The sequence below is a fragment of the Melospiza georgiana genome, chromosome 5, assembly GCF_028018845.1.
Source record: "Melospiza georgiana isolate bMelGeo1 chromosome 5, bMelGeo1.pri, whole genome shotgun sequence".
Lineage (NCBI taxonomy): Eukaryota > Metazoa > Chordata > Aves > Passeriformes > Passerellidae > Melospiza > Melospiza georgiana.
In genome coordinates this window covers 3,396,030-3,408,894 of record NC_080434.1, presented here as the reverse complement: position 1 = coordinate 3,408,894, position 12,865 = coordinate 3,396,030, and the positions used below count along the sequence as shown (strand labels likewise).

Here is a 12,865-nt window from a genome sequence, read left to right as displayed (position 1 = left end):
CTCATGTCTTAAATCAGTGGTTCCCATTCTTTTGTTATGGACCACTGCTTTTTGTGTTGGTATGTGGCAGGTCATATCCTGCAGAAAGCCTGTGTATGTTAAGACAGGAAGAGGCTAAGCATTATACAGACTTTTGATAAACTCATTATCTATTACAGTAGTTTAAGCAATTTACCCTCTGTCACCTAAATGTAATTCGCAGCAAACAAAAAGCCTTCACAACCTGTGCTCTAGAAGGCTTAAGATGCACAGCTACTCATGTGTTCAAACAGATACAATGGAGAATATAATAATTTAAGATAATTTTATTACAAAGTAACTTCTCACACAGTTTGAAAGTGTAGGGACTACTGTGACAACAAGCAGCGTCCTCCTGCCCATGGCACTCACTGTTGAAACTGGCTTGAACACCACTTAAGCGGCAGAAAGAGTTTGCTTGAATTATGAATTCTTGAATGAACAAAAGTCCAGTACTTACTTAGAAGTCTGAGCTTTAAAGTCATATACAGCTCTAGCTGGCAGTTTCTGAAAAACAGGTGAAGTGATTAATACATTCAGGTAGTATTACTATATGATAAATGTGTTTCAATTTTGAAAAGGTGACCAAGATCCAGAAAAAAAAAAGGATGAGCTTTACAGCGGTTTTTGAAGAAATAGGCAATAAAATATACATCTTTTTTTTTAAGGCAGTTAAGTGTTTGGGACTTCGTGTTCTAAAACTAGAAATAGCTAAATTTTAATGCAGACTGCTGTGCAGCTTGATGTTTAAGAGAAGTACCAAAGTAAATAAAAAAGTTAACTATGTCAATGTGACTTGTAGGCAACTAGAATTCTAGGTACAACATAAATGCACACACTTAATATTCTGTAGTATTTTAGGTGCCTTTCATGTAAACTTGTTATCTGTAGGCTAATTTCAATTGCAATGATGCCTGATATTTATATATATATTTGTATATATGCATATTCTCAGATAGCTGGAAATGGTTGGAATATTTTTAATTTCTATAATTACATTCATAGTTTTAAGAAAGCACAGGACTGGAGGTGATCTGAATCATCTGTGCAGCTCTCTTGCTGTCACAGGCAATCACATGATAACATTTCTTTCATGCATTTATCAAGTTCTGTCACCAAGGACATGGAAGCTCAATAGGACTGTCTGCATCTGACAAGTAGCCAGCACCAGATACTTCAGAGGAAGTGAAAAGCAGAACCACATGAGGGCATTTGTTGAAGTGATTTAGTTTTGCTCTGCAAGTACTTGCACAGATAAGATCACCCCATTCTAATAAACGCCTCTCTAGGACATCCTAGTGACTAGAATGAACTGATTATGCTTTTCTGAGAGATACTATTTGTCATGATGCAAAGGTGCACATCTTTTTATGACAGGAATAAAAAGGGACACTTGTAAATTTTACATTTTAGCTTTATTCCAGGCCGGGTGTTTTTGAATTGGTTCTCTCGCTTCTTGTCATTTTAAGACTAGCAAATCTAGCACACCTACAGAATTGTCTTCACTATAATAAAAAGTCCCTGAAGTTATTATAGGGATCCTGTCAATTAGAATTTTGCCATACTAATGCAATTTTCCATTACAGATCTCCTTCAAATAAGATAGCCTAAATTTAAAAGCATTTTTCTGTTCCTTGCTCTTAATAAAAACAGTCTCTTAGACAGGAGGGGATATTCATATAAACATATGATTCATATCAACTGTAGCTCTATGCAGTCTTTCCTGATTTGGGTACAGCTGGTATTGTAACTATTAAAGCAAATAAGAGAAAAAGTGGATATGAAAAGAACAGTGGAGCTATTTAAATACAAAATACTTTGAAATGTACAAAACATACTGGAAATAGAGATGCCTTTTCTCTTTAACCTTTTGAAACCTTTTAAAATGATCTTAGAAATGTCTTGTAATTTAAGTATTTTATGTATTTTCAAATTGAAAGATGGTTTTCCATGTCACAGGATTCTTTAAAAGAAACATACAATATGGCTCCTATGGAACTATGGAACTCCTATGGAATAATATGACTATGGAATTTTTTTAGACTGTATTTTGTAATGAGAAATCTTTTTTTTTTTTTAAAAAGCAGAATTTTAATCAAATTGCTGAAATATAAGCAAGTCAGTGGGGTATAAATGGTTCTGAATTCAGTTCTAACCATACCACCATTTATTAAGGTGTATAGCCCAGACCAAGATCTTATCTATTAGCAATTAAAATATAGTAATCTTTTATGTTGTTTGGAGAGCATTTATAGTTCTGGAACTATAAGCATTCTTAAGATACAAAATAATATACTTTATTTTTCAATATGTACTTTTCAGTGATGCTTTGTGTGACTTTAAAGGTGGTACACTTCCATTTTCTGGTGGCCTGCTTCCGTTTACTCTTCCAAAACATTACTACAAGCAATCAGTACATAATTATAATCACCAACAGCTACAGATGTTAGAGACTCCTCTTAGGATAACTGGTTTTGTCTAATACACAAACAGTAGTGGTTTGCTTTCCAAACAAAGACAACAGTGAAATATAGATGTTTTGTATCAGTTTTGAAATTACCAAGGTAGTTTCTTTGTGTAATACTTTGGGTTTCTGAACAGCCTTTCCCCAGTCAAATCTGTTATTTTTCTCTATTCCAAACACACACTCCAACCAGTTTTGACAGAGCTGATCAATAACTAGTGAATTTATGTCCATTTCTATTTAATAATGAACAGAAGAATACAGCTTCTGTTAATAATAAAATAATTTTTCTGTTATTAATAAAATAATACAAAGCCTGGTATTATTTTAACTTCTTGAAGTACCAATCTCCTTAATGAAAAAGGAAGATGCTGTTCCTTTGGTCTGCATCATTATATAGTCTTAAAACCAAGACAAATCTTGTCTCAAATATGTTACCAATTTTCCATATGGATATCCATTTTCCATATGGATATTGCTGTGTTATTTATTGTTGTTTCACTACCTCTTTGTCTGTAGTTCCTCTTCTCTCCCTTGGAGTACATCGTCCCACATCAGTGAAAGCAGAAGAATAGCTTCCAGGAGACTCCTGGTCTACTGAAAACAGAAATTATGTGAAACTATGATAAACAAAACCATTCAAATCTGTAATGCTGCTTGCTTTGATTTAGGGGGGTGAACAGATATTGAAATCTATTATTTCATATTTAATAGCAAGAAAAGCACGTGGTATGATGGTTAAGAGCACCTTTAAAGGAAAAAAAAAATTACTAACTTTAAGCAACGGCTAAGGCTGTCCTCTGCTCCAGAGCAAAGGGAACTCTATGACTGAGGATCAGGAGAGTGTATTTATGCCTCACTGTGAAAAGGGATGCTCTCCTTCTGGGCCACGTGGAAGAGATGACAGCAGTACCCAGACTGCATCAGGCTGCAGGACATTGTTTGGAATGCCAGCAATGTAAACACATAATTACATGCACAACACATGATTCAAGCATGCTTCAATGAGAAAATATGAAGAAACATTGTTTCCTCCTAAGATGCATTTCTACTTTACCAGGGGCGCATGTTAGTCAGCACAAGGAAATTTAAAAGGATGTTACTTCATAAAAACAATTATGTTTTAAGAGATGGAATACAAATTATATTAGTCACCAATCTATGTGGCAGACTTTTCTAAAGCACAGTTTTCCAGTGTTTATTACAGGATGGTGAATATTTTCTCATGTTTTGATAAGGATAAAATCAAAATCTTATACACTCTATAGCTCTGCAAGTTGCAAATGTGAAATGAAAATAGAACTATTTAATGAACTGCCTCTTAACTTCTAGAAGCACTGTTTTAGTTTCCTACTACCACAGTGGTACTTTCTAGTGGAAGCATGATTTATATTTGTCTTCCTTTGACTTCATTCCCACAATCTGTTGCTACCAAGCTCATACATTTCTAAAGAAATGCAAGTGGAACAAAGAAAATAACTGAAAGCATCTCATCCATTCTAATTGGTTGTTGGCTAAGCCACAAAAACTTGAGGGTATTGATAAATACAATTGAGGTAAAGAGATAATTTTATTATTTATGCCATTGGTTGTAAGCATGTCATTCCCAATAAGTATATCATAGCCCTAGTTCTGCACAGGTTTTTGATATGGCATGTGTTCCTGAATGAGGATGTACACCTACTGCATAAACCTAGAGATACAATTAATGACTCCAAACACATCTGTTTGTTTTTTTTTTTCTTAAATTTCTAGCAGTAAGAGAATGATTTGGAAAGGAGTGAAGATGCAGAAGCTTTAGGACAAAAAATTCTCCTCCGTTTCTCCACAGCTCCTTATGCAGTCAACACTGGTAGCTTTCAGTCATCTGCTGTGACCTTCAGGTCTCTGTGTGGCTCTAAGAGATGCACACACATCCAGCAAAACACGAAAACTTAATTAGAAGTAGAGCTCAGCCATGACTGGTGCTGATGGAAACTAATGGAATATTCTGCTTTACTCATTCTCCACGCTGCTTTAGGGATATTAATGTTGACAGAGGGTATTGCTTTCCTCATACCAGGCTCCTTTATAACTACAAAAGCTAATAGAAATCCACATTTACTTTACACTATGGATTTCCTTATTTTCACAGACTGGAAAATTCTCATTTAGCAACTACAATATGTGAAAAACACATTTTTCAACAACTTGAGTCTCATCATGTAGTACTGTGTGCCAGGGCTAATTATGATCAAGTATGATTAATTAAATTCTGAATTGCGTTTTATAGCTGTTTTTTAACCAAATTTTCTATTCTAAATATGCCTGTTACAACTAGTTAAGAAAAGATGGTAATAGGTTCAATTCTGATTTCTCTTGAAATACATATTTATTATTGTGCTACTTGCAAAAGTTACACAAAAATATGTGAGAATAAGGATAAGATGGGTCTGATCGAATATTGCATAATTTCTATATTAAAGGCATTCTCTCTTACATCCATTTGGGATTTCAAGAATATATTTCAACTATTTTTTGTTTTTTTAAATTAAAATAAAAGAAAAATCAAAAAAAGAGGCAGAGCAACAAACAACTCAAAGCAGTAACTTTAAAAACAGATTGGTCATACGTATCCTGAAAATTTCATTCTTGTTTTGATTATTGAGAAATTCCCTTCTAAGAAGACAGGAAATTTCTTAAAATTTATTTTGAAATTCTATGGAAAGAATTAGTTTTGCTGCCACAGAAATTGGAAATTGTTTGAACAGTGGAAACTTCCTAAAATGACATTAATATCTATTCACAAAAAATAACACAAAGTAGTGGATTCATAAGAAAACAGAACCGCCTTTCTATGATACTGGCAGCATTAACAGCATTTTTATCACTTACATTTAATAAAATTATATAGTAAAATATATTTTAGATTCACATTCTTTTTTTCTTAGTGATAAAGAAAGGATTATCTGCATATTGGTTTCAGTTGGACCAGCATCTTATGATGCATGAATTCACTGCTTAATAACATAATTATAATTTATAGAACTGATTTAGTTTCAATTAGTTGAAATGCACTGCTACTTCAGTTGGCCTGGTTACTCTATTTTGTGAATAGACAGCAAATTTATCTATCCTCAACACCTAGGTGAAAATGATGTCCTTCACTAAGAATTTTGTGGGATGAAAGCTTCTTATAGACAGCACAAAGTGGAATGAGAAAGGGTGGGAAACACAGGGAGTAAGGTTGGATAAGTCAATCACAAGGATAGAGGAAGAAAGTAAATCCACCTTGGAAACACAGTGCACTATCATTGTTGTTAGTTGCATCCATGTCTGGAAAAGAGGCACTAAGAGGTAATCTTCCACAATCATTCTGGTACAGTGGACAATGGATAGCACCATCTTGAGGCAGTGGATGAAAAGGCTGGTGCGTGGGACTCTTTTTCAGAGCTTTAAGAGATGAATTCCTTTCTGGAATGTCTGGAAGCAGCTCAGTAATAAGTCTGTGTAATATACTGTTGTCGGGCAAGCTTCCCCGCCTTTTTTCAGCTTTGATTTGGTCACAGATGTCTTTAAGTGCAGAATCTAGTGCTTCAAACACAGATGACTTGCATTTTTTCTTTTCAGTTTGTTTTTTAGGAGCTGCACTTTTTTTCCTCCGGAAAGGCACTGGGCTGACGAGGAATGCTATCTTAGACAGGCCGGATTCTGCTTCCTGTCTCCTTGGATCTTCAGTGGTTTCTTGCTTAGCCCTTTCATGTTTTAGCATGGTGGTGAAGCGGGTGTAGGATGCTGGGCATCGCCCTTTGCAGGAGCTGATGAGATGCCTGTGGTGGTGGTGATGGTGGTGGTGGTGATGGCCTGATCCATAAAAGCTTTCAGATGAAGTGAAGGAAAAGTGATCAAAGTCACTTTCACTACAAAAGGATGAACCCTCTATCTGGATAAAGTCACTGAGATCAGAAACCACTCCGTCTTGATCGCTGTCTGAAAAATCTATATGTGATCGTTGTGGCTCATCACTGGTCACTTCAATATGAATTGGCACCAGGGTTTTAGACTTGTAGCTCCGTTGTACCTGAGTGGGATGTCTGACTGGAGTTTCTTCTTCCAGCAGGGATTCGATAGAAAACCGCCTCTTTGGACACAAGCCATTTTTAGGAGGCTCTAATGTAACTGTTGACAACATGTCATCACCAAGGTTCGGCATTGATTTTGACTTCTGAATTAACTTTTCAAATTCAGATATTCTGGTTGGCACCATGTCTCTGGGCACCTCCTCAGTAGATGACTCTCTCCAGCCTTGAAGAATACCTTTGTGCTGTTCTTTTTCATATTGCAGTATTCTGGACTTGACAGAACAAATCACCTCAGAATTCATCAAGTCCTTGCGATTGATGCGGTGCATCTTTTTGTACATCTTCAGGAAACCTGGAGCGTCATGCGCGGATCTGTGACGAACCCTTGACCTACCGCTAGCACGGCCCTCAGCGTATGGGGAGTTCCAGTTCATTGAGCAAATTTCTTTGGAGTCCTCCTCACATAACAGGGAGCCCATGCTTTCAGCCTTGGCCTGTGCGTCGGGATAGCTATCGTGATCATCTGTCAGCAGGTCATCACAGCTACGAGATTTCCTCTTTGGAGAAGCAGCTTCCTCTGTGCTACTCCAGACTTCTGCATTTTGGCGAGTCATTTGCCAGCCATTCTTGTAGCTGGTTGCCCTTCTTGAATCATTTGGAACAGCTAAATGTTGTCTGTAAGTGCTACAGTAATCTAATTCACTTGAGGTGTTGTGGTTGTGCACTGAGTAACTTAAAAGGGATGGATATACTTTGCTAATATCCCCACCTTTATAATCCATAGAGCAGCATGGTAAAAAAAAGACATTGCCAGAAATTAAAAGATTCAGAAAGTTGGAACTAGCATCAGTAAGTATTAGAAAGACTAGAAAAGAGATAGTAATTAGTGCATTTATCAGCTTAGGTCAGTATATAGTTTGTTATAGACTAGGACTGCAGAGTTAATAATTAAGTTATTTTCCAGCTCCTAAAATGCACTCATGTGATAATCTGAACAACAAAAAGAATTCCTCATTAATTATAGAGATGTTAGCTCCTCTACAACCGCTGCCATCAAAGCAACATAAGAAACCAGGCATTAATTGGGGATTAATTGGGATTTTTAAGCAGGTCAACAGACAATAAAAGCTGCAAAGTATTTAAAGATGAAGCCACACAACAAATCTAGACCTCAGGGTAATACTGACTTTTCCAACGGAGCATTCTGAAAAAGTTGTTTATGATTTTTAACCTGCAAAATGCCCAGAGTTCACAGCATCCACATATTCTAAGATAGTTAAAATAAAGATAAATCTTCATATCAGATCAAATAGGAAATTTCTCCATGTTATTCACAGGTAGCCTACTCCTTCCCTGTGTGGCAGCACTGAAGGGAGCAGTGTTTTGGACAGCTTATGCAGGGCAGAAGAATGCAGCTCAGGAAGTGCTATGTAAGTGTAAAGGAAGGTGTATCAGTTTACTGAGTCTAACCACAATATAGAAGTAAAAATAACCCTTAGATTGACTTCCATAACAAAAGCCTGATTTTTCAAGATTTAAGACATATTTTTATATGCATGGTAGATCTAGAAGACACTACAAGACAAATCTGGAACAGTGGTCTTTCATAATTGTACTGAGCTTTCAAAAATAGTCTCAAGTGGCAACATTCAGTTCAGGAAGATGCTTCAAACAGCTAAGTCTGCTTTCTAAAAATAATGGAATCTAGATCTGTCACTGAAACGCTTTTCAAAATTCATGGTGATCAAACAGTTTATAATGTGCTCCTTTAACAAATTGGTTAATTTCAAGAAAAATGAAAATTCTACAGGGGTCATAATGCTGGGAGAGAATGGTGTCACCTTCTGAAACGTAATTGGCTGTGGAAGATATCCTTAATGGAAGGATTTTCAAACACAGGAAGTGTTGAAGTCATGCTAAGTGCTTGCTATTGGTGGCGGAGTCAAAGGCACATGCAGGCAAGTAGAATCTATTAACTTTTTACTGCCTGGCCTGGTAAGCCAAATGGATGAGTTATTCCACTTTTAAAATTACTGCTGTAATACTTTAATGTTTTAAATGTTTAAAATACATTTGCTTTTCAATCACCTCACTCTCAGTGTTCCCCACTGCTTTTCTTAGACACTTCCTGTTGCAGTTTGGATATTATATTCTTTTCACTGTGAATTTACTGTTACAAAAGTTTACTGAGCTACAAAACAGAGCAATTAAGAGAATAATAAAAATAATAATTCCAACAGATGGAGACATATTATATTCAGTATTATTCTATATATTACTTCCATTTTATGTTTTACTGGAAGCTTTTTTGTTTTCTAGAAAAACCCATCCAAATCTCCAAAAACCCAAATGAAGAACTGACTCTGTGATCTCTTTCCTGGAGAGATATGGAAAAACAGTAATAGGATGGTGAGTTACTTGCCAAAAATAAGCTAATAAGATTGCATCAGCTCTACTAAATACTTCCAAGGATTTAAAAAATAAGAAATCAGACTATGGATGCGTTCTTGATTAAATCACATCCTGATAACAATGGATATTTTCTTGATTACATTAGGTCCTGATAACTGACAACTAAGACATCACCTATGGATTTAAAAGGTCTACTATAATGGACAGACATCTTTAATCTTATAGGTAATTTGTCTCAATTTACTTTCTCAATATAATAAAACTAGCTTTAAAATCACAATAATCTAGTAAGAGAGTAGTAGAGTTAATAAAAATAATAGTGTTTATGTATTGTGGTAGAATTCATAGTCTTCTTTTAGTCAATTCTCTTTTGTCAGAACAAGCAGTTGAAACTGGAAAATCCTTGTTACAAATCCAGCTTTCCAACCTAAAATTACACCTGTAAGAATAAAGAAGTCAGCCTTTCAGGAAAGGCTCAAAGCTGCTGCTTCACATCACCTCCCCTAAGGACACGCACCGAGCCACAGCAGTACAGCACATCAGCAGCAGTGCTCTGCGAGCTGACGTGGCCTCTCTTACCTTTAGCTCGCGATGGAGAAGGAGGAGATGAGCTAGTTAAAGGCTTCCTAAGGGTGGAACATGAGCCCTGTGTGTCTGCACGGCCCAGGTCGGGTCTGTTGGCGTTCTGGTCACTGTGTGCCCTCTGGTGACTCACAGCGGGCTCTGACTTCCTTCGCTTTCTGTAGTCACCCGCGGTACCTGCAGAGCTACACAAAAAAGCAGGATCAGCAGCAGTCTGACTCTGAGATCAGAATTCAGGAATTTAAGAAGTAAGGTCGTAATTATAATATTGGTTTATAGATGAAAAACACATAAAGGGAAGAAGCACTGGTCTCACATATCTTACAGCCTATTTCCCAGTGAAAAGATTAATTTGTTCTTAACCTGATTGTTTTAAAGCTGTACACAACATTACTATGCCATTTTCTTTGAAATAAATGCATCAAGGTATGTTAGACTATTTTTTGGAACTAGAGTTTAGGTGCAAAGATATGAAAAAGACAGAGACTGAGAACAGTCAAGGTATCATGCTTAGGGAAACAGCACTGAATACACTGCAGGCAGTAAGGGTAAAGAATAAATCACTGCTGCTGAGAGAGAAGCTCAGGGATGTTAGTGGAAAGACCCGGAACACAGTGTGATTAATTTAAATGCAAACACTAAGTCCCTGTAAAACCAAAATAAAATCTACACATCAGTATCAAAATTAACACTCCAAGCATCTAATTTGCCAGTAGCTCACAAGATGAATGTTAAAATCTGACTCTTCACAAAAATCTGCTGGTGTCAGGTCCCAAAGAAGACCCTCAGGCTGGATAATATGTGTCTGCTGAAGTATAGATAGTGCTTCTTACCTGGAGGGCCTGTCCAGGCCTCTGTCTGTTGAATAGTGATGATATAAGGAAGCCTGTGAAAACAAACACATGGATTGTTATGTTTGTATTTGAAGAAAGGGTGACAATTTTTGTTTAACATATTTGATGACTCCTTGTTACTCTGTGGCAAATCCTATAACAACAGCCCATGATAATTAACATCCTGAGCACTTCACCATAGACATAGCAACATTTTATGAGAATAAATTATGCAGCTTTTAAAAAGCACTGCTAGATTTCATTACCTATTCTACTTCAGTAATTTTTTTCCTTTACAGCACTGTTACATAATGATCCCTAATTATGCTTTTCTATATACTTTTCAAACCAGACACAGAACAGCTGAGACAAATCTTTACTGTAAAAACAGAAAAATCTGAAAATTATTCTTTTATGTACATGTGAGGTCTGCAAAGCTTCTCTTCATCCCTCAGTTACTCACCAAAATCCTACAATCAATAATAGCCAGAAGCTTTTGTCAATCCCATGACGTTTGTGGTGCACAACTGGCCTCATATACCTTATAATCCTGGTAAGAACAGTTCTCATCACAGAAAATTAGTCATTGCTTATGGAGTTACAGATGCAGCTACTGGGACATGGAACTTCCATAATTACATTATTAATACAAAGTCAGCCTTAAATGACTACTGATTTTAAATCAACCATTGTAAGCCTTTAGTCAGAATTAAGTAATATTACAGTTCTGGTACCCAGGTATGAATCTAGAATGAACTGCTTGGTTTCTGGAGTATTTCTTCCTGGATACAAAGCAGTCAGGTTCAAGAACTGAACTTCTTTCAAGTTCCTGCCTTGTCACTTCAGCTTTCCATAACTCAATGGACTAGAAATAGAACTATCATACAGGTTTCTAAGGTGCAGGAAATATTTTTTCCCTTTATAGAGAGCCTTCTTGGCTTTTTCCTTGCATGGAAAAATCTTCGCCCCGAAGGACTGCTTAAGTAAGGGCACTCATGGGCTGTACAAGTTCTTTCTTTTGTTGGATTTTTTTCCCCAGTGATTTGATTTGCAAGTTCATGAACAGAACTTCACCCAGATCTGTTAACTGACACTTAGGTAGAGAAGTCACCAGTAATCTTTAGAATATTTGGGAACAGATTTTTTAGGACTATGGGGTTGGGAGAGCCACACAAACATGCCACAATATGAAATAAATGTTATCTAAAACTTTTCAAGTTTTCTTTACAGTCTCTGAAGGCTCATAAGTACTTTGTGACTAATGTCCCGTCACTCTCCAAATGCAATGATTTTAAGATATATATCAATACTATGAGGTCTATCTGCAATAAAACCATAGAAGGCAGACACAGCGCTGCTCACACCCACAGCCAGTATTACCAAAGGAAGCAAAGGCCTCAGGTCTGTGTACTTCCCTGCACTACCCATAAAACACACATTCAGCCTGTCCTGGAAAACACCCCAGTCTCATTTCAAAACTGGCCACAGCCATCTTCCTTCTCTTGACCAGCCACTGCCACAGTCTGGAAGCAGCCAGGAAGGAAACTCGGGACCACAGGCGATCTCTCAGAAATGCTGCACAAGGTGGTGCAAACGCTGCAGATAAATTGTCATTGTGGATTCTTTTGTGCAGATGCCAACCACCTCCACTTGCTACCCCTGACCACATCGGAGGGGACAGTGGCCAAATGGCCCTGAGGCAGTACTTGCCTCCCACCACCTGTAGTGGCTCCGTGCCTGCACAGACCAGGATGTCGCTCCCAAGGGTGGAGCAGATCCTCACTGTGGAAGGCTATGGGATCACACAATGGAAATCCCACCAGAGGGAACTTCCTTATCCACAGCATTCCCCAGGCTATACACAGATGGCTAGAAGTGCCTATCATGCCAAAACTGACTGCTGGATTACTGGCTTTCACTTTGCATCCTTTAAGATTCTTTTACCACCTTGAATGCAACTTGCCCTTTTATCCTTTATTTGATGCTGGCTTCGAAGTTTTTTCTCTAGGACAGATCCTGTACTTTGCCCATTCTACAACACTAACTTTCACTACAGGCATATATTATTTTATAGATTATGTGGAGTTTATACCTTCTCTCCATAGGAAGAGCTTCATTGATGTGACATATAGAGGAAAGGTGAAAGTAAATACTGTGTGTGGTTGTTTTTTACTACTTGTTTTACTGTTTGCAGCTGTCCTATCAGCTCTTGGGTGTTTATTGACCCACTTTTAGATTGCCCAACTGAACACATCTCTCCCATCTCCAAAAATAATTAGCCATCTTCCATAATAGTCAACACTGCTCTATATGAATAAAGGCAACTTGAAAAAAGGAGATGACAACTCCAAATCTTTTTTGAATACTTTGATTTAGTTTTACTAAAAAAAATGATATACATATTTAGAATTAACCCAGTATTTTAGCTGTTTAAAAATGCTGATTAAAAATGGAGCTAGGGAAAGTAGTCAAAAGTAAAAGGAAAATAACAAATA

At 37.0% G+C, this 12,865-nt stretch overlaps 1 protein-coding gene across 21 annotated transcripts in view; it reads right to left on the bottom strand.

Moving 5' to 3' along the window:
- SORBS2 (sorbin and SH3 domain containing 2) overlaps positions 1-12,865 on the bottom strand; it is a 145,330-nt gene that overhangs the window by 19,721 nt on the left and 112,744 nt on the right. For 8 of the 21 annotated variants that reach the window (XM_058024357.1, XM_058024364.1, XM_058024361.1 and 5 more), the window contains 5 exons: positions 10,371-10,423; positions 9,535-9,722; positions 5,753-7,312; positions 2,988-3,079; positions 479-525 (listed from right to left, as the gene is read on the bottom strand). In XM_058024357.1, the coding sequence (XP_057880340.1) occupies positions 479-525; positions 2,988-3,079; positions 5,753-7,312; positions 9,535-9,722; positions 10,371-10,423 (1,940 nt within the window). The remainder of the gene's footprint in view (positions 1-478; positions 526-2,987; positions 3,080-5,752; positions 7,313-9,534; positions 9,723-10,370; positions 10,424-12,865) is intronic. The other 13 variants (XM_058024366.1, XM_058024360.1, XM_058024365.1 and 10 more) reach the window with 3 other exon arrangements.